We start from the raw sequence: 22,377 nt of genomic DNA on the forward strand, positions 1-22,377 counted from the left end.
CAGAACTACAGGGTAAGAGCAGGAATTCCTCTGGTGCAGGAGCAGGAGAGGGGGTTGGCCAATCTCCTGATGCAAATACTCTTGGTGTGGCAAACTTCAGCATTATCTTGCTATTTTTTGAAAACCGTATCCATTTAAAGCCCCTGACAATGAATAAATTCATATGGAGACAACCTGCCAGAATAAGCACACAGGGCCCTGTTTTCATTGGGAGAATTCCCCTACGGTCGGCATATTACAGGGGCAACAAAAACACTGAAAGCTGCTTGATGTCACTCTGGTCAAACAATCTGACTGGTATAAACAGGGTGAAATATACCCCAGTCCAGAGAACCAGCATAGGCCTATGCACTGCTTAACTCCCACCCAAACTCTGTTTTGGGGGCTGTGGGTGGTGCAAAGAGTTGAATTTCACCCAGAAGGAGCACATCTGCCATTCTGCCACAATCCTTTGTCAAACCCCAGACACCCTTTGTTTGCTTTCCCTGCAGCCTGATGGGAGGTCACTGTTCTGTCCGAGAGCCGAGAATAAAAACAGTGATGCCCTGGCTTTCCCACACCAGATAATACTGACAACATCTTTAGTTAGTTTCAGTCCCATATTGTTCTGTTTAATGTTCTTTATTAAAAAACAAAATCGAATGCCTTACGATGCCAACTAAGTAGCTGGCCTGGAAACACGAGCTGGAGTTTTTATGTTTAAAGTTCTGAACATGCTGCAGCCCTTTGATGCTTTTTATATCTTAAAGAGGAGGGAAAAAAAACAAACAATAAAAATAAGTAACAGGGCGTTGCCAGATGATAAGGAGTGAAGCTCCTACCTTGCTGTCAGTGGGAATACGGGCAAAACATTTCTTTTTCTTTGTTGTTTTAAAAGTTATATGAATGTTAGTGCTGGCGAAAGGTTCTGGGTTGAAAGCACTGGTGTCTGGCCTACACTATAAAGTTGTAATGCTTTCACTACCGCAGGATATTAAAGCAATACAATCCCCCTTATGGTGGCTGTAGTTATACTGGTATAAAGGTGCTGTTGTACCTATTCGTGTATGGGAAGAGGAATAAGCTATCCTGATGTTACTGCATCTACCTTAGGGGTTATACCAGTATGACTATTTTGATTAAAAAAAAATCACACCCCTAACTAAAGTAGTTAAACCCACAGTTTTTGTACCAGTATGACTTCACTAGGAGAAAACGTGTGTTCCTAACTCATATCAGCTAACATATGGTCACCTAAAGTCTATGGGGAAGCCTAGGGTTCACCTCAACCTGTTAACTTATGTTAAAACTGCAAATGGCCTTGTCTTCACTAGAATTGTACCTTATGATACTTACCACATGTGAAAAAACATACCTTTTTTTCTTAGTGAAGACAAGGCCTTCAAGGCCAGCGTGGACACTTCCCAATCATTTGTTCTAGGCAACAAATGTCTATAGTTTACGCGAGGCTCAACATGTTAACTTCCTCAAATTAATTGCCAATCAATTAACTCAAGGTAAAAAATGCAGTGGAGACAGCCTATGCTATACCAGTTTCTGGAGGGAAATCCCATGCCATTCATACACACTCAGATATGCAGATATACCATGTGAAATGGTATTGTCCAAAAGCTCACTGTTATTTTCAATTTAAGAAAAAAGCTCTATTGTGGGACAGTGTTTAGACCTAGTACCTTCTTAATCTGTCTGTTTGTTAGGGATTCTCCTCACAAGCCCCCCCATTTCCCCTTTTACAAATGTTCCTGATGAGAGCCAATGAAACCCACCTGGTCTGCTTAGCAGGGAGAGTCAGCAGAACATTCTTCACCTAGGTACAGGCTAATAAAGCCTGTAGTGTAGTCACAGGCAGCAATGGTGCAAACATGGATGGGAAATGGACTTGAAAGCACCAGTTTAGTTCCCCCTGAGCATTCATCATATGTTAACAACTTTCAGTAACTGTTGACCTAAACTGGATTCCTCCAGCAATCTAGCTATTAAGATGTATTGCTGTAGTAATAAAGGAACTGGTTGTTTTTATAGTGGCATGGCAGTGCCATTAAAGTTGAGGTTGTATCATGACTTCTGTTTAAAGGTCGACCTTTCTAACGCCTCTAAAATTGACATTATTAGTTGGATTCCTTTGAAATTTGGTGTGCCGCAGGAAGGGGCAGGGTAGGGTTATTGACAAATTTGGGGTCATTTGAGCTACAGATTGCAGAGATATAAACCCTGAAAAATAACCATTTTTCAAAAAAATTTCTAGGTGGGTTGTTTTTTGTTTTGTTTTTTCACACAGAACTAGATCAAACTATTCATGTGATGTGGGTCAAAATGCTCTCAATCTGTTGAGTTTTACCCAAGGTAGTGCCGTGGCACCCTCTAAAACATTGTTGGACTGAAATTTGAGAACTATATTGAAGAAAATGTAATTTTTTTACAGTTCACATGTGCCGATAGAGAAAAATGGGAAGAGTATCCATTCTTGCCTTAATGTTTGACTTTTGTAAATGCTCTAGAAGCTGAAGGGTAGCTCAGGTTCCTTTGAAATTTGGTGTGCCTCATTGAGGCATGGGCTAGCATTAGTGATCCATATTTGGGCTCATTTGACTTGAGTCAAATGAGGTTCTTGAGTTATAGGCCCCCACAAAATGGTTTCCTTCTTTTGCAATGCACTGTTAAGCTGAGAGGCACTCATGCCTGGATGAATCACAGACTTCATTGAAGTTGATGGCTGTAAACTCACCCTTCAGTTAACATAACTAAAGAAAAGTTAATCACAAGCCCAACCTGGACTGGAAGTTGCTACAATTTTTTAGTCATGGGCGTAAATTTTATTCTGGGGGAACGTAATCATAATATTTGGACAGCCTGGACTGTGCATTTCCTGGGTTTCAGAAGTCTGAGTTTTGCTCAGCTCAACATCCTGCAAGGGACCGACAGAACACCAAGCAACCTTAATTTAGTGTTAAGGTAATTTTTTGCCATTGAATTTAATGGAATGCAGTGCACAGAGCAGTAGGACTTTTAAATGGAGTGGACCTTTTTATACCTATCATGTATAAATACTACAGAAAGTGAAGATCAGGAATATGCGTTAGCTGTAGCATTAAGAGTACAATTAATTTTGATGGCTCCTGTTTTGTATTGTGCTGATTCTATCAACTGCCTTTGTAAAAGAATGTTTTAATGGGCTTTTGAAAGAACTGTTGAGTGGAGCAAAATGCTTCATAGTCCAGCTTTGGTAGGGATTTCATTTTCTAGTTCTTAGTCTAGAAATGCAGCTGTGCATTACTTGGGGAGGCCAGTAGGTCATGGCCTAGGAGTCTCTAAACACAGAATTTAGCAGGTAGGAACTCCTGAGTTCTTAACCTGGTTCTGCTATTATATGTTGTTTATGGTTACTAACTATTAAGCATCACATGCGTGCCCTATGGCAAGTCATTTATCCTCTCTGGCTTAGTTTCCCCATATGTAAATGGGGATGATAATAATATTAGTAACTTATTACTTAGGAGTCTTTGTAAAGTGCAGTGAAGATGGAAAAAACTCCATCTGAGACCGATTCTTCAATCAGAACCTCAATAGATTTACCTTTACATGCTAAATATAATTAGCAGTGAAAGCCATTTTCCTTTCTCTTTTCTCTCTTTCCTGGTCCAGTTGGTTCTTGAAGTACAAAATATTTTCTCAGATCCTGAGCTTATTTATTTAATTAGTTGTTTTATTTCTCTTGTTCATGACATTTTCCCCTTGCTACAGGGCAGTTTGGATAGCTCTTGATGGCAGTGAGCCATTCTGGTGGTCTCAGGAATTTGTTGTGCTCAGTGTATTCCTTCTGAGACATGCACTGTGCATTAATCTTCCTTTTCATCTCCATTACATTTTCCTTCCTGTCATCTAGACAAAGAATGTAGGCCATACTTACAGGATAGGGGACTGTATCCTGGGAAGCAGACTCTGAAGATTTGGGGGTGATGGTGAACAGCTGAACATGAGGTCCAAGTGTGACGCTGTAGCCAAAAGAGCTATTGCGTGCCAGGAATGCATAAACACAGGAATCTCAAGTGGGAGTAGGGAGATTATTTTGGCTCTATATTTGGCACTAGTGTGACCACTGCTGGAATAGTGTGTCCAGTTCTGGTGCCCACAATTCAAGAAGGATGTTGTTAAATTGGAGAGAGTTCAGAAAATGAGCCACGAGAATGATTGATTAAAGAATTAGAAAACATGCCTTATAATGGTAGACTCAAAGAGTTCAATCTATTTAGCTTAACAAAGAAAAGGTTAAGAGGTGACCTGATTACAGTCTATAAGTATTTAGATGGGGAACAGATATTTGATAATGGGATCTTCAGTCTAGCAGAGAAAGGTATAAATGATACAATGGCTAGACGTTGAAGCTGGACAAATTCAGACTGGAAGTAAGTAAATTTTTCATGGTGTGAGTAAATAACCATTGGAACAAGCATCATGGTGGATTCTCCATTGTGACCATTTTAAAATCAAGATTGGATCTTTTTCTAAAAGGCATGTCTAGGGATTAATTTGGGGAAATTCTATGGCGAGTTATTCAGAAGGTCAGACTGGGTAATCACAATGGTCCCTTCTGACCTTGGATTCCATGAATTTGTTGCTTCAGGTTTGCTTGTATTGGAGGCATATGGGAGCATGTTTTCCTGGCTGGAAGATGGATGTTTCTTTGTTCATGTTTGCCATGTCTTAGTTTACTCTTATCTGCATTATCATTACATTGACTAATCCTAATCTATAGAGTATTTTATGGATATGTCAGTTTGAGGTGATCGGTTGTTCATAATTGAACCTTGATGAATGTGGCAACAGAAATCTCATGATTGCTTAAGGTGTTAGTGGAAAAATAATTTTAAATATGTACAGCCAGCTAGTGGCTTTGTGAGCTTGGAAAAGCTTTTCACTTCAGGAGGACAATCTGAGGCCTTTCATGACACCTGTTCATCAGTCACTCTTGTAGTTTGGTGGTGATATGAATTCATACTAGTTCCCTTTTCCATTTAGAATTTTATATATGGAGATATACTTATCCTATCTCATAGAACTGGAAGGGACCCTGAAAGGTCATTGAATCCAGTCCCCTGCCTTCACTAGCAGGACTGATTTTGCCCCAGATCCCTAAATTGCTCCCTCAAGGATTGAACTCACAAGCCTGGGTTTAGCAGGCCAATGCTCAAACCACTGAGCGATCCCTCCCCCCTCTGTAACTTGTATTAAAATAGTTTCAAACAGAGATCAGTACGAATCAAAAAGCTGCTAGGTTCACAACTGAATTAGCAGCTCAAACCTTTCTCTGTGATAGGCTCCACCCAAACACTGGTATCCCCAGACTTTGGGGTATCTCTGAGGTGCCTATCGCCATGAGGTCTAAGCACCAAACAATTAGAGGAAGCATTTAGCATATCCTAAAGGAACTAAGTTCCCTCTTTTACTCCTTCTCTTCCCATTTTTCCCCTCTGCCCTTCTCTTGTGGTGCTTCCTTCCACTCCCCCAATCATTCCACTGTGGGCTGGTCCTGGGGCAGAATAAATGCTATTCCTGGGGGAAGATCTTACAAACGAGGTGATTCTTGCACGTAGAGCCAGGCTTGGGCTCACTTTGTTCTTCTCCTGTGAGGAGCTTTATCGTCTGGGTCCTGCTGTTGAGAATGCAGTGCCCCCTGCTCATGAGAGCCTCAATCTAGATAGAACAGCACCAAGTTTCAAACTCATATATGGAAATGTTGGATCCAAGGTTTTGGTTTCTCCCATTTTAGGGGTATAAAGATTAAGTCCAGAGCTGTAGTTTAGATCTGGGGTTTCGTTCAGGCTCTCCTCTCATTTCCAGCCTGGTTAACATGTATAGATTTTAAGCTAGAAAGAGACTATTATGATTATCTAGTTTGACCTGAATAACACAGTCCATAGAACTCCACCCAGTAATCGCTTCATTGAGCATAATTTGTGGTTGAACTCAGGCATATCTTTTAGAAAGACATCCAGGCTTGACAGCTCTATTTTTGCTTTATCCTTTCATCTTTTTTCCTTGCTGTTCACTTTTTGCTTCTATTAAGTAAGAGTATAAACCAGACATAAATCTACTCTGCCTGTTTACATACATATGATATCAGGCACATGCCACTTCCACTCTGTGGTTCTACAACAAGAAACAGAGGAGAAAGTTCTGAAAAGTTTTTCTCCTTTTAAAATTGTAAATGCTTTAACTCATCTCTCCATCATCCTCTGCATTCTGTCGTCTTCCCCCCCCCCGAGTGGCTTGTAGATTCTTTATTTCATCTGTAAGTAAAAAAAAAAAAGTTTCTTCCCTTGAGGTTCTTTTTTATTTGTATGATCCCTTCTGCATACATTGGAAAACCTTTTTAACAAATGGAACAAATAGGCTGGTGTTCTGAACATACGTGAGAGATGAGTGTCCTGTCTCTTCCAGGATTTTGTACTTCCTTAATTGATTTTTGATATGTGTTGTGCCTGGTTTGCCTGCTTTGGAGCCCATTGAAATGAATCCTCCAGTCCCATGACTATCCCAGACTCTCCTACTGGAACGTGACAAATGTGAAGAGGAATGAAGGAAGATGGTTGTTATTAGGCTATCTGTCATTCTGATTTATCACTGAGGTAGTTCAGTAAATTAGTTAATTCACAAGGCAGCATGTTGGCTGATTAAAGGCAAATACAGCACATCCACCCTGTGGACTATAGTGGTAATGGCCAATGTTCTACTAGAGTTACTCTTTGGTACAGGTTTAAATTGCTGTCAACACACTGGGCAAGAACAGAAGTGAAATTTTGCACCATATCATTGTCCCAAAATATACATTTGATGGTTTTTGAAGGAAATCTACATCTGGAAAGCAGCTGTGAAATAGCAAGTAAACATACTGTCTGGTAAATGTGTCTGTGGTAGTGATACTAATCCGAGTGATCTGAAAGGAAGGATGGTATTACATGATTGCCCAGAAGACAATTAGTCATCTGCTTAACATGCAGACTGTCAGCTGGAAAACTTGCTCTTGGTTTGTTCTGAAATGCTGAACTCAGAAAGGTATTTTCCTCCCTATGGGGAGGAAATCTTTGTGTTGTGGTTGTCGTGTATACAATAAGTTAGTTGTCTTTAATCCAACAATTCCTTTCCTGCTTGGAACTACCTACCAACAATTTCATTACCAGAATTTTTTAATGAAAGCATTACCATATGGTGGCTTTTCCCTGAGTTTTTCAGAGTTTCTGTTAATGTGAATTTTCCTATTATTGTCTAAAGCCTTTGTTGCATTTTGTAATCTGCCCCCACAGTTGTATCTTATCACAGATGGACCCGATCCTCAACATTCCCACTTGGAGTCAGGTCCATCAGAGTTTGATGTGCTCTGGTTTGAGGGTCTTCTTTTAGACCCATCTGTGGCAAGGCACCTTCTCTGCCTCACCAGCCTCAGCTGTTTTTAGCCTTGGCGAAATGGGCTTGGGTAAAACAGTCCCTCTTGGCTGCACAGGGGCAGTCCGTTCCTTCTCTCTGCCAGTCTTTTGGGCTTGTTTTTTCTGCCTTATGGGAGGGAGTGCAGCCTCCCCTCCTGGTGAGTCTCGCTGTCTTGCTGCTCCTCGCCTACTGGCAGCATGACTCCTTCTCTCCCTCCCTCTCTCTCAACAGGGGAGGGTTTAAAATGGTCTCAGGCAGCCCTTAGTTGGAATCAGCTGATCCTAACTGACCTCAGGAAACTCCCTCCCAGCTGGTCCTAATTGACCTCAGGTATCCTCTTCTCAGGTGAACCTGACTGACCTGTAGTCACCCCTCCTCAGTTGATAGGGAGGAGGGCCTTTAACCTTCTGGGACTGTTTTTTACCCCCTCCTTGCAGCTGTCTGTCCTGAATTTATCACACATCTGAATTAGGACCCTGGTCTAGATTCCCTGGATTCCAGTCACTGGAGGCTTTAGGTGAACATTTTAAGTGGGGCAATGTTGGTAAACCCTCCTAAGGTACACATGTGCTCATCAAGGTCTTGCTCCAAAACCCATTGAAGTCAATGGTAAGTCTACTGCAGCTGTGTTCTGCTTATGAACCTATGTGTATGGATGTCTGAAATGGTAAAGTTTCAGTTGAATTCCATAGAACTAATAATGTTTTTTCCTCTGTAGTTGTTTGTCCTTCAGGCAGCTACTTTCAGAATGACGAATGCATTCCGTGTCCTCCTGGGTTCTATCAATTTCAGACAGGAAGCTCCTCCTGCATCAGGTGTCCTGTGGGAAAAACTACCATCTCCGTTGGAGCTTTCATTGCTGATCACTGTAAGTGCCCTGGTTATCATTGTGGAAGAATGTCATTCAGTATCTACTTGGTGAGAGCTTTTGATCTTTCACAGAGCTCTTCTTCAGGTCTGGGCTTACTCTCTCTCACCAGCAGCAGTTACTCTAATAAAAGATATTACCTCACCTACCTCAGCTCACTTCACTGAAATTTCTAAGGACCTAACTAAAACCTTGCCTTGATAACTGTGCCCTTCTGTAGCACAACTTGTGCTCATAAGGCAGGTATCAACATACTTACTAATTTGTATACTAGTAAAATCAACCTGAATTGCGTCTGTTGGCCCACAGACCTATGAAAATAAAGGCAATGATGCCTAAAGGAATGCACAGATTAAATCCCTCAGTTTGTTTTCAGTATTAGCCCTTGCATAGAAAAGTGAGGAAGTAGAGAGCAGAAGTATGTTGATAACGTGGGGGAAGGTATTTAGGTTGAATTGTTGAAGGAGTGACCATCTTGCATTTTGGCTGGTATCTGTTTGGTTTCGAACCTCCGTTGAAGTCAAAGAGTTATGCCAGGGTGAATTTTCTCCCATGGTTTTATTCATATAGGTAGCTCTTTGGGATTGATAAGGAAGGGGGCATATTTCTCATTTATACCTTTTTCCATTAGTATCACCTTCTGCGTTACTCCCCAAAACACATGTGAGGAGACGGATGTTAATGTAGACTGGCCCTTTGGGCAAACTTCTCTCTCAATACAGATTAATTTCTATGGGTGTATGAACTGGGGGGTTTGGTCAATGCATTCCTTGGGCATTATTGTCACTTAAAGCATGACCCCTTTATACAACCATTAGCCAGCTTATGATAAATGAAAAAGTGAGTTGCAATCTCAGACATCAATGCACACTGCTTTCTCATTTTAAAAAGCTACTGGATTTCTTTGATACTCTTAGCTAATTGGGCTATACTAATTTTTGAATAATAATAAATAATAATAATAATTAATAAAAAAACATACTCTTAAATATATGGGCCTGCCTCTGTAGGTGAATTTCCTCCTAGCGCAGTGGACCAGAGCAAAGCGTATGCACTGCTTAAATCCCACTTAAGTCATTTTCTGAAGTAGGAGGTGGGATTCAGCAGCACATTGGCCTAGTGCTGGCCCTTTGTATAGGGATACATTTTAAGCCTTTGGATTTATTCCCCTTTCTCCTCTAGCTTGCTGTTGGTAGAGTGCTGTCTCTTAAAAAAAAAAAGTGCTGAGGATTTGCTGGGCTGGGTACGGGCAGAAGAGTGGAATCCTGACTGCCATTGTGGATTTGTTCCTTTGTGCAGTGGAGGAGACCTTTGATCACTTCTGAATCCTTAAAAGCTCCAGTTAGCACTGGGAAAAGCATCTTCAAATATAAAGCAAAGCTCTTTATAATTTAGGAGTATCTGGGAGGACTTGGTTCTCCAAGAACAGAGGAATAAAAAAAAATAACAGAAGCAAATTGGTTTGGTGAGATCTTGTGACTCCTCATTATTGTTCTTGATATTTCAGCTTCCCATTGTAGTTGGCACTGCACAAACACACATAAAAACATGCTTCCTTCTCTGAAGAACTTGCCTGTGCTGTAGGCTCCTAAGGGACCCATAGGCCCACCGTAAGCTCTCTGTGGCAGGGACTGTGTTTTTGTTCTGTGTTTGTACATGGTCCATGACTAGAGCTCTTAGGCTCTACCACAATGCAAATAACAATAAAAATAATTTAAAGTGATGGAACGGCAGCTGTGAAATGCTCACTGTAACTGACATGAGAGAGCCCTCGCCTTCAGGCAGTAAAGCATCCATTTCTTCTAGAATACCTTTTTCCTACTCATACACTGAATGCAAGATACATAATGATCCAACTCTTCCCTTTCATGTGACAGGTATCACGGATTGTCAGAGAAATAGGCAGGGTTTACAGTGCAGTGAAGATGGGCAGTATAGACCTTCCCAGGCTGATCCCATCACCAAGAAATCCTTCTGTGCTGATAGTCTTGGAATGACACTGGACTGGACTGAAACAGACCACCCATTGACAGATTCCCAGTGCCTAGGTAGGTATCAGAAAAATAATTGCGCTCACTTTGATCCTATGCAAATAACTTCTCCTTAACAAAATTCTGGTTTCTAAGGACAGCTGAGTTTGAAAGGTTATGGGAATTCACTTAACTATAAGTCTGGTCTCTTCCTCATCCCACATGCCTGCCATTCTCCTTGCTGGTGGGTTTATTTACTAGACTGGAGAAAACATTATTTTTGAAAGGGAAGGGGGTGAAGTATGTTCATAGGTACCCTTGGATAATTGACAAATTGTTTGTCTGATCATTTCTTGCTCTCTGTCTGGTGGAGTCATTACAGTATAACGTAGCAGGACCAGGGCAGAACGAAGGATTTCCTAATGTAAACAGCACTCATGGTTGCTCTCATAAGACCTGCTCTGTAGTGTTAGACAAATGAACACATTGTCGCTGTTTATTATTAGATTTTGGTAGCCTTGCTCATGTTGTGTAGTGCCTTACTCCATGAGTGATCCCAGGTAAATCAGGGGCCTGGACTCCAGCATGAGTAAGGTTATTTTAATCTGTCCCTTAATGATTAATAATTAGATTTTTAAGTGATATTTTTAAAAAGTTATTTCTAAATGTTGCTTTATTGCCAAGATACTAAGCTACGGCCACAGACTAGATTGTATACAGCATCCAGAGCAGTGGAACAGGAATCTCAAACATAAAATGAAATAAAACGGAGTGTCACTAAGTTAAAGCTAGGAGACAATCCATTAAAAGTTCAGAGACAGGGTAGGGAAAAGCAGCATTTCAACACGCTAATCATACTGTATATAAAGAGATGTTAATAACTACAGGAAATAATCCATTACACAACCCAAAACTTGTTTGTGGTCATTTGCAGTCATGTTCCTCAGCCAGAAAGCTTGTACTTTCCCCTCAACCAAAGTGATCAGTTCAGCCTATAATTCTGTAACTCTGGGCTGTCTCATGCCATCAACGGTGCAATTAATGAGGATCACTACTTAAAAAGTGATGGCATGGTATTGTCTTCTACCAGTAATTTGGTAACACGTTTTTGGTGTGTGTTGAATGAAAGATGTATGAAATGAAGATTTTCAGTAGTGAAGGAATTGACAGAAGAATTTCATAGAATCATAGAAACATAGGACTGGAAGGGACCTCGAGAGGTGATCTAGTCCAGTCCTCTGCACTCCTGGCAGGACTAAGTATTATCTAGACCAGGGGTGGCCAACCTGAGTCTGAGAAGAAACCAGAATTTACCAATGTACATTGCCAAAGAGCCACAGTAATACATCAGCAGCTCCCCCACCTCGCTCCCAGTGCCTCCCGCTCACCGGCAGCCCCGCCAATCAGCGCCTCACCCTTCCTTCCCGCACCTCCCGATCAGCTGTTTCATGGTGTGCAGGAGGCTCTGTGGAGGGATTGAAGGAGCGAGGGCATGGCAGGCTCAGGGGAGGGGGTGGGAAGCGGTGGAGTGGGGGCAGGGCCTGTGGCAGAGCCAGGGGTTGAGCAGTCAGCACCCCCCGGCACATTGGAAAGTTGGCGCCTGTAGCTCCAGCCCGTCTGTGCCAATAAAAGGAGCCGCATATTAACTTCTGAAGAGCCGCATGTGGCTCTGGAGCCACAGGTTGGCCCCCCCCGATCTAGACCATCCCTAACAGGTGTTTGTCCAACCTGCTCTTAAAAATTTCCAATGATGGAGATTCCACAACCTCCCTAGGCAATTTATTCCAGTGCTTAACCACCCTGACAGTTAGGAAGTTTTTCCTAATGTCCAACCTAAACCTCCATTGCTGCAATTTAAGCCCATTGCTTCTTGTCCTAACCTCAGAGGTTAAAAAGAACAATTTTTCTCCCTCCTCCTTGTAACAACCTTTTATGTACTTGAAATCTGTTCTCATGTCCCCTCTCAGTCTTCTCTTCTCCAGACTATACAAACCCAATTTTTTCAGTCTTCCCTCACAGGTCATGTTTTCTAGACCTTTCATCATTTTTGTTGCTCTTCTCTGGACTTTCTCCAATTTGTCCACATCTTTCCTGAAATGTGGTGCTATTTTCAGCCCTGCAGCCCAAGCCTGAGTCAACTGACCGGGGCTCAGACTTGGTGCTGCAGGTTTTTCTTTGTGGTGTAGAAATACCCTCCCACACCTAGACCGTGATAAAATCACTGCTGCTTAAGCAGTTCTGATTCCATCCCTTAGAGGCCAGTAGCTGATATACGTCCTAGCCTTACACATTATCAGCTACCAGAGATGTCTAATTTTTTTCAAATTTCAAAATGACGCTTCAAAACTTTAAAATTTAGGAAAAATGTCATGGAATTTTCATAAAATTCCCCTGACTTCTGAGCCACTCTAGAACTTGTTGATTTTAAAAAAAAATTAAACAATATTTTGCATTTCAAAAAATTCTGATTTTTTTTTTTAATCGAAAATGTGGGTGCTTTTACTTTTTCCATCCTGACCAGCTCCATTAACTATATTGTAGAATGGGATATAACAGTGTAATCTGGGGTGGCTGATCCTACTTTGAGAGGAGATTGATAGTGGAAGGGGGTGGATAAGATTGACCCAATAGCTCTTCTCTCTTTCTAAGCTATCTTTCTTCTGGGGAAAAAAAATCTCCTTCTTAAAATAGAAAGTGATAAATTATAACAAAATCGGGGCCCACCCAGGGTGTCCTCACTGTCACTATGTTGCAAACCAGGGACACTCCGAACTGTATAGCAACAGCACGGATGGAATTTACATCTTCCTCCGCCAAGAGTACAGACCCCTATCATTTGAGCTAAAGAATCTTCATGAACAGTTATCAGAACAGGGCCTATGACACACAGCTGTGAGTTCTATTTCCATCCCTCCAGTGATGAACAACCAATAGCAAATTCATTAACATTAGGGCTGGTTGAACATTTTTTATTATGCAGGGTTTTTTGACAGAAAATATATTTTTGGAAAAAAAACATACAATTTTCAGCTTTCAACGTTTTTTATTTCAAAATTTTTCATGAAACAAAATATTTAATTTTTTTTTAAAAAATTGTGTCTAGGTTTTTTTGTCCCACTACCCCCTACATTTTTTTTTTACCCTCTTCCTTTTCCTATAGAATTTTTTTTTTTTAAGAAAATGGAAAGTTCCCTCCCCAAGGAAAAAGTCATTAAAAAAATCTCAAACATTATCTTCCAAAAATGAAAAATCTTAATGAACATTTTCAAACAAAATTCTAAAAAAAGTAGTTTATTTTGACTTTTTCCTGAAAATTGAAATCTGTTTGAGATTTTTTTTGTTTTGTTTTTAAACCAGACATAATGACAACACTCATTCAGCCTGTGCATTTGAATAGAAGGAATTAACTGTTCTGCGTGGAATGTTTTTGGCATTGTGCTTTAAGAAGGAAAATTTTTCTCCCCCCATCTTACCCACCCCAATCCCCTGCCTTTCAACCCTCTTCTCAACCTAGTTAAAGTGCAGGATTTTTTTTGTGTTACATTTTTGGCTTACTCCTTTGTTCTTTCCAAGCAGAAAATGACGGTTTTATCAAAAGCACCTGTTGACTCAGCTTTGACAACAATAAACATTTGTTGTCAATTAGCACTGGCTGTTTTGCTTTAAGAGGACAAATGATTGTTTTAAAAATTGATCCTCTGCTTTTATTCTGTGGTTTATCCAGACGTCTCTGGGCAAAAGCTCTGCTCTTGGATCCTGGTGTAATATCTCTTCTTTGCTATTCCACTCTGGTGTGCAAGGGAATGAGAGCTGAGTTTGCAGCTACTCCATGCGCAGAGCTCTAGGGGCTGAGTCCAGCCCAGGACGCCTGGTCGCTTTGGCTGTGTTCAACCCAAGGGAGGCTCTATTGACAATCAGTCTGAAACCTCCCCTCAGTTGGTGGTCGGCCAAGGAGAGGGGGTGGTCAGGCCAACTGGGTGATGCTGCTGGCTCAGTTCATCCCCTGAACTCCCGGAGAGACCAAGAGGAGAAGTTTCTGCTCTCTCCAAATCTTTGCGTGTTGGTCCAATTTCTGCTCTTAGTGACGCTAAGGTAAATCTGTAGTAACTCTGTAATCCTGAGTGGAGTGGACTTAGTTCAGATTTATATTGGTGTGTCTGAGAGCAGAATTTGCTCCATTGCCTTTGTGTTTCATGTCATTGCATCACAAGAAATGAGTAAAAACATCAGCAACAGCACTTTTCAATCTACCCCATCCAAGGGTTTTACCCATCTGCTGATGACTTTTCTTCCAGCATCCCTCTCTCCATTTAGCTAGTATTCCTGTATTGTAATAGAATCTTTGCTAACGACCAAAGAAAGTCAGGATATTCCACACAGATTTCCACATTCAGATTTCCGTTGCTTCAGAACTTGCTATTGTACTGGAGTCAAGTATCAGGAGGTAGCCGTGTTAGTCTGTATCTACAAAAACAACAAGGAGTCTGGTGGCACCTTAAAGACTAACAGATCTGTTAGTCTTTAAGGTGCCACCAGACTCCTTGTTGTTATTGTACTGGAGACCATTTCTGGGATATTTGCTTTAGCAAAATGGCTTTGTCCAGCGAAATGATTTGGACTCTGTTTCCATGACAAGATTGTATTATTTGGCGTTGTTATATGTCCAGCATGACTAATTAAATTGTCTTGTTTTCCTTTCCTCCTCTCAAGGACAAATATAACAATCAGGTTTTATTTTAGGGTCATGTTCAGGTGGAGGGAAAGGAAGGAAGCATTTATTTCTCACTTTTCCATCTACATGGGAATAAATCTGGCTTTGATGAAGTAAAAACTACCAGCTTTGGAGGGATGCTATCCAGGGCTTTCTTTTTTCCCCTTTTAAAACAATTCAAAAGTGAATTTATGGCTATAAAAAGTGATTAACTGGCACTGCTCTAGACTGCAATCACTGATTTACAGTGCAAGCACATCTCTCTCCTGGAGGCACCTGGATAGGTCCATCAATGGCTATTTGCCAGGATGGGCAGGGGTGGTGTCCCTAGCCTCTGTTTGCCAGAAGCTGGGAATGGGCAACAGGGGATGGATCACTTGATGTTTCCTGTTCTGTTCATTCCCCCTGAAGCACCAGGCATTGGCCACTGTCGGAAGACAGGATATTGGGCTAGATGGACCTTTGGTCTGACCCAGTATGGCCCTGTTTATGTTCTTATGACCTTCACTCAGAGAGAAAGTAGCTCTCTTTCGATGTATTCTTTAACATCAGAGAATAACAACAGGGAAGGTGCCTTGAGTTTTCTTTTTTTTAAGTAAAGTCTGTGTTGAGTTTCTCTGGAAACTGAGGAGCAATTGAAATAACATGCAGGAGACTTGACCATGCTGTCTGCCTTTTAGTGCTCAGAAAATTTGAAAGAGTTCCTGAATCCAAACTGATCTACAGTGCAGAAGATGCTAGGATCCTTCGCTCGGAAACCATCCAAGGAGACCCTCAGAGTGCGCTCTTGCAGTGCATTTCAGGTAAGGGAGAGCTCTCAGCAAATCTGTGAGATTTACGCTAGAGGTCACCAAAGAAGACAGCCTTCAAGCACTGAATTTACTGTTCTGCCTTAGCCTAGCATTGTCTGCCTTGCAGTTCAGCAGCAAATTCACTGTGAGAGGATTACAGTGTTTGGTGATCTTCCTCACATATCAGAGAGGACGTCTCTGTCTGTGAATGTGCTTTCAATTACCATGTGGCCTTGGACAAGCCATCAATGGTCTGACTTTCAGAAATGCTAAACACCCATCATTCCTGTTGACTATGGTTGGACACTATGGGTTTTCAGTACCCCTGAAAATCAGACCACTCACCTCTCTGTACATTGGCTCTGTAAAGTACCTATAAAATAGGGAAAAACAGTCCTTGTTTACCTCACAGGGACATTGTGAGTTTTAATATTCATGCATGATCACCTGTGTTTGCACTGTGAGTAGTCCTTTGGCCACCTCATGTGTACTGACTTTGGGGCTAATTCAAAGCCCATTGAAACCAACTGGGAATCTTTACATTGATTTTAATGGCCTTTGGATCAGGCCCTTTTATGTTCGGAAGTGAGGGAGTTAGAAGGCAGAAAGAGATAGGAGAGTGTTTTAAAATCATGCAGGAAAGTGAATACAACATCAGCAGGAGCAGCAGTGAGGAGGAGAGGCAAAGAAAGGGAGGTGGGCAGTGGCTGAGCAGCAAAAAGGACCCTGGTCTGAAGACACTTGGCATGTGTTTCAGCCCCAGAAAGTGTGGTGAGACTAGTCACAGAGCTCGAACAGGGAATTCTGACTACTGAAAAAATGTTTATGCCAAACCATTCACGGCTGCCACACACTATGCACAAAATGTTCATTGAACAACTTCCAGTAACGGTCTTGCACAAGTCTCTTGGCAGGCAATAAGTGGAGAAAGAAAAAGGGGCTAAATTCAACAGAGAAATAGTTGGCCAGGAATCCTTTGACCAGCTTTGGTTTCTTGAGCAAAGGCCGCAGTACTCTTACAAGCCATGTTCATTACATTACATGCCTAGTCTCAATCAAGACAGTTTGTCCTCCAGCTCAGTCATGAGTAACTAAAACCTGGTCTGTATCCCTGGGAGGCTGGAGCAGGTTATCCCATATCTGTCTACTGCTGGGTTTCTTGCACCTTCCTCTGCAGCACCTGGAACCAGCCACTGTTGGAGTTGGACTACTGGACTAGGTAGACATGGGGGTCTGATCCAGTCTGGAAATTCCTGTTTCTTTTACAAATTGCACTAGTTTAACTAAAGGTGTGATTTTAAACTGATTTAGCTGAACTGCTGCAAAACCTGTGTGGAGACTTAAATCAATTTGTACCTGGCTTATGTCAATTTAGCTCAAGGAGCTTCCTGACCCAATGAAGCTAACTCGATATAAGCTAAGTTTAAAGTGATTTAAGAGTGTCCAAACAGGGTTTTGCAGTAGTTTAGTTAAATTGGTATAAACTGATTTCAAAACCTGTTTTAGCTAAATTGGTGCAATTTGTAATATGGCTGAGGGCTATGGTTCAAATCCAGTAGGAGGAGTCCGTGTGTATACAGAAGACACAGCTATCAGCCAGCTGGAAACGTGGTGTTGTGTAAACGAAATGGTGAACCTTTACATTTCTTTCATGCTTTCAGACTGTGAGACGGATGAGTCATGTGGATTTGTCACAGTATCTGCTCTGGGTTCTGAGGTGTTGTGTGAACTGCACAGTGCTGCTGAAACCAACTTCAACTGTACCACTTCTGGACTGGTAAACAATGACACTTCTTTAAAACACGTAGCCCAGACAATACCTGAGAGCCAGTATGAGAACCCATTGTCAGAATGCCAGGGAGTTTCCTGACTGTTTAGACATTGTGTTCTAGTATGGTAATGGTGAAGTGCTGGTGGGATAGCAAAGAAATGAGAGTGAAGGTTTTCCAAAAGTGATTTTTGGGTGCCTCTGTATTTAGTTGTGACACCTTAAAGAGGCTTGATTTTTAGAAAGTGCTGGACAAACACCCACTAGAAATCAGGCCCCTTTAAGGAGTATTGATTTGAGCACCCTAAAATGGAGGTACCCAAAATCATTAGTCACTTTTGAACATTTTGGACACGGCATAGTGCTCTCTAATTCCTGCATCCCTGCCGTGAATAGCATCCCCCCCGTATTGCATTAGAGTAACAGTAAGACAGACAGTGAGATGAATTAACATGTGCAGAGTGTCACAGTGTGTCAGTGGTAGAGTCAGGAATAAAACACAGCAATCCAGGTTCCAAATCCCCAGCACTGCCTGCCCTTATTGCATGTGAAATAAAAAGGCTAATCCTAAATTTGCTGGGACTGCCGCCTATATTGGTCTTTCCTAGAAGATGTTTGCCTCCCCTGTGCTGATCTGCTACAACTCCAACCAAATCACCATTCACAAACTCCCATTCTTCAAAGATCTAGACCAGGGGTCAGCAACCTTTCAGAAGTGGTGTGCCGAGTCTTTATTTATTCACTCTAATTTAAGGTTTCGCGTGCCAATAATACATTTTAATGTTTTTGAAGGTCTCTTTCTATAAGTCTATAATATATAACTAAACTATTGTGAAAAGCGACAAAGAGCCCTGTGGCACCTTATAGACTAACAGACGTATGGGAGCATAAGCTTTCGTGGGTGAATACCCACTTCGTCAGACATGCGAATACCCATGCGTCTGACGAAGTGGGTATTCACTAACACGGCTAAGACTAACACGGCTACTCCTCTGATACTAAACTATTGTGGTATGTAAAGTAAATAAGGTTTTTAAAATGTTTAAGAAGCTTCATTTAAAATTAAATTAAAATGCAGAGCCTCTCTCCCCGCCCCCCCGGACTGGTGGCCAGGACCCAGGCAGTGTGAGTGCCACTGAAAATCAGCTCGTGTGCCACCTTTGGCACACGTGCCATAGGTTGCCTACTCCTGATCTAGACTATGCTAACAGTAAAACAGATAATCGTGTCAGTTGTCAGATCTTTGTCCATTCCTCCACTCCAGGGTCTTGAGCTAGATGGCATTTTGCCACTTTCTTTTGGCAACTCATTGTTTACGAAACTACGCCGCCGTTGTTAATACAGTGGAGTAGCATCAAAGAATCATGCCCTGATCTGATGGAATTGTGATCAAACAGCAGAACTAGACGGCCCCAGGGAGTTGTGGCAACTGTGAACAGTATATACTAATTCATCATCCTCATAAGCATGAATAGATTGTATTTTTCCTGCTATGAATTAAAGCACCTTGATGGTGTCTCTCTGTCTGTCTCAGATGAAAGGTGTTATGGGAAATTCTGCTGCCACTAGCATTGCTAATCTTAGCTGCCTGCTTAAAGTGAGGAACCAAGAGAAGGATGAAGTGACTGTGTATCTCAAAAAAGGTAGGTACTGAACCTCCACTGATAGTTCAGTTGTCTAGAAAAGTGAAAAACGGATCCTGCCAACAGTTAGGCATGGACTCGATGAGGACATGAGTCTTTGCGGGGTCAGGCACTGAATAGCAGCATGACAGCCTCTGTCAGTCTTCTAGAACTAACAGTTAAAGGTTTTTTGATTCTATTAAGATTGATTTTCTTGCAGTGTGATTTATATAGAGAGAGCATGAGTGGCTTTTTAACCATCCTCTGGGGTGCTGAGCAGGAGTTTAGGATCAGATGGGTATGTCCCACACCATTAGTTCCTTGTAACTGTAATGTGGGGCTGAGGGTGGAGGGTGAGCAGGCAGGGACAGATGAGAAGAGTAAAAAGGCATTGATCATTCTTGGCTTATTCTCTTACTTCTGTGTTTCTGTATGATGGGGAGTCTTTATTTAGCCTAGGTTTTCTGTCCTTTTATTAATTACAGAAATCCAACACAATATTATAAAGAATCATATACAAAATTAAAATCTTGTCCTAATTTTTACCCCTTGATAAAACCTTAGATCATTAAAATGGAATTTGCTTTTCACCATTTATGCTCTGTAAATTTGGCATTTCTCTTGGCTTGGGCAGTAAAATTAGACTGGTCAGTTTTTAAACTATTATTAATGAGTATTAATGTAGCACCTCGTCCTAGATCAGAACCCCATTGTGCTAGGTGCTGTATTAACACAGACCATTCAGGGGAATGTTCAAATTTTTTAAAAGTCATCAAAATGTCAATAATATCCCCAAAATATTTCTATTCAGATTAGATTTAGCAAAACCATTTTTATAATATCACAATATTGGGGCCTAAAACTCAACATTGTTCACCTTTTTAAGCAACTACAAAGTGTTATAAGAATTATCAATTCCATTGGCTGAAAATCATAGCAACATGTGGGCATGCAGAATGACTGTTATGTAGTGCATCATTTCGTATCTCAGGATCAGCGAATGTTCTGTTGAAAGTGTGACTGAAGGTGATTATATCTGAAAGTTTCTAGGTTGATTATTTTAATTATATTACAGACGCAAGACCAGACTTACGCAAAGTCGCATTTACGAAAAAAGTTCCATAAGCCAGAAATAGGATTTTCAATTTGCGGAAATTTTTGCGTTACGTACAGGTATACGTTTCCGACTTACGCAAAATTCAAGTTACGCAAGGCTTTCCAGAATGGAACGATTGCGAAAGTCGGGGGGTGTCTGTATTTCCTAAATTCTCAGGTCAAGACAGCACAAAGTTAATTATTTTAACAAAATAAACCCAACCAAACCAACCAAACAAAAACCAACCCCAAACCCAACAAAAACACATTTTATAGGGCACCTTTGATGCCTTTTCCTTTACAATTTGAGTCAATCTTTAATGTCAGACATGAACATCTAAATTAATCCCACAAAAATTTGCACCTGCACCTCTTGCATAAAAATATCCATTTCTGTGTACAGAGAGCGCGCACACAATCTTGTGGATGCAATTTAAGCACCCCTATTCAAACCGGTCTACCTTAATGTCTCATTAGAAGGAACTCTAGAATCTGCTTGGAGTGGAAATACAGATTTTTCACAAAAAGGAATTCCTTGGCAAAAACACGTTGTATTTGATGTGTTGCTTCATTGTGTCTGTTGTAGAACTGCATTATTTAGCTATCTTGGCTCATTTCGACACAAATTGTGATACTCTTACACTGAGAAATACCTTGCTCCCCAGGTAATCTCATTTACTTATATAGGATTTACTCATGGTATATGGTACCTTCAACCACACAATATCATCTGTCCTATGCGTTTTTTGTTCATTTGGGTTCACGCTCCTTGCACAAACTCCAAAGCTCAAAACAAACCATCCCAAGTGGCAAAGTTCTACTAGGCATGGGTCCAAAACTTCTCCTTTCACTGGCTTCATTTGATTTCTATCAGAAACCATAAACTGAGCTCAGATTTGCTCAAAATTAAGTCAAGTCCCACTTGCACCTGGGCAGAGACTTCTGCCTCGTATCTTGGTGTTTTAGACTATCTGAGATTTGAGAAAGATCGTAATAGCCTGGATATGTAAACCTGTTGTTGAACTTAGCATGAGTTTCAGATTTGTAATGAAACGTAAAGGCCAGAAAGATTTTGCTATGTTGGGCTTTTATTGTAAAACATTCAGCCAGCTCAGGTCTGGAGATATTCTGCGGCTATTGCTTTGCCTCCTACCCTTGTTGGAACACGCATTTCTTTTTCTTCCTGTTCTGTTCAGGACAAGAATTCACCATATCTGGTCTCAAGACCTTTGAGCTGACGGATTTTCAGAATGTGCTTTCTGGCGTGTACAGCTCAGTGGTTCTCTCGGCAGCTGGCATATCTTTGACAGACGTTCATCTCTTCTGCCGTCAGGCTTGCAGCCGGGATCCTTGCTGTGATGGTTTTATCCTCAGCCAGGTTGTACTTGATGGAGGTAATCATGTTCAAACTGCAAAGGCAAAATGCTATCCCATACAATGGGAAACTTAACAAACGCAAACCACTGGGTGCAATTTATGCCTGTGCAGAGGGCCAGTGCTCTGCCTATGTGCAACTTAAATCCTTAATTGAGACTTAAGTGGCACATAGATCTTTGTCCATGGGTGACTCTCACTCCATTATGTGGGCAGGCAGAATGTCTAAACACTGGATGCCTATGGTAGTAATCCCCTTTCTGTATTTGTATACATCTTTTAAATGGCGTATACTGCAATAATGAGGCTTGTCAGCAAGTTTGCCAGAAGTGGGTACTTGTTTGTTGATGGAGGAATTAAAATATAATAGGAAATGTTTAAAATATAAACCGATTACCTTTTTCTATGAGCAGGAAAAGGAGCTTTTCAACCAGACTTTTTATATCAGGTTATAGTTTCCCAGATACTTCATAATCACTGGAATCCACCTAGAATGCAGTGAGGTGGATGGAGTGCAAAGCCCAACCCATGTGCAAAGGCTATTACCTTTGTCAGGGCAGTCTTGTCCATTCTCTCCTCTCATGCATTCTCTCCCTTGCCTCATCCATATCCCCTACAGTCCTTCCAAAAGTTAGAATAACAGACTTTAAGGCCAAAAGGCACCATCAGGTCACCTAGTTTGACCTCCTGTATGTCACAGGCCACTAACTCAATCCAGCACTCCCACACTAAACTAAGTGTGGGCACAGTCCTGCA

At 41.4% G+C, this 22,377-nt stretch overlaps 1 protein-coding gene across 1 annotated transcript in view; it reads left to right on the top strand.

Annotated features, from left to right (window-relative positions):
• The window catches only part of TG (thyroglobulin), a 207,687-nt gene that overhangs the window by 49,322 nt on the left and 135,988 nt on the right, over window positions 1-22,377 (top strand). The window contains exons 21-26 of the mRNA XM_026659965.1: window positions 8,141-8,290; window positions 10,168-10,338; window positions 15,652-15,774; window positions 17,424-17,539; window positions 19,065-19,173; window positions 21,444-21,641. Of these exons, the coding sequence (XP_026515750.1) occupies window positions 8,141-8,290; window positions 10,168-10,338; window positions 15,652-15,774; window positions 17,424-17,539; window positions 19,065-19,173; window positions 21,444-21,641 (867 nt within the window). The remainder of the gene's footprint in view (window positions 1-8,140; window positions 8,291-10,167; window positions 10,339-15,651; window positions 15,775-17,423; window positions 17,540-19,064; window positions 19,174-21,443; window positions 21,642-22,377) is intronic.

Source organism: Terrapene carolina, unplaced genomic scaffold (genome assembly GCF_002925995.2).
Source record: "Terrapene carolina triunguis isolate 2854851 unplaced genomic scaffold, T_m_triunguis-2.0 Scaffold58, whole genome shotgun sequence".
Taxonomy (NCBI): Eukaryota; Metazoa; Chordata; order Testudines; family Emydidae; genus Terrapene; species Terrapene triunguis.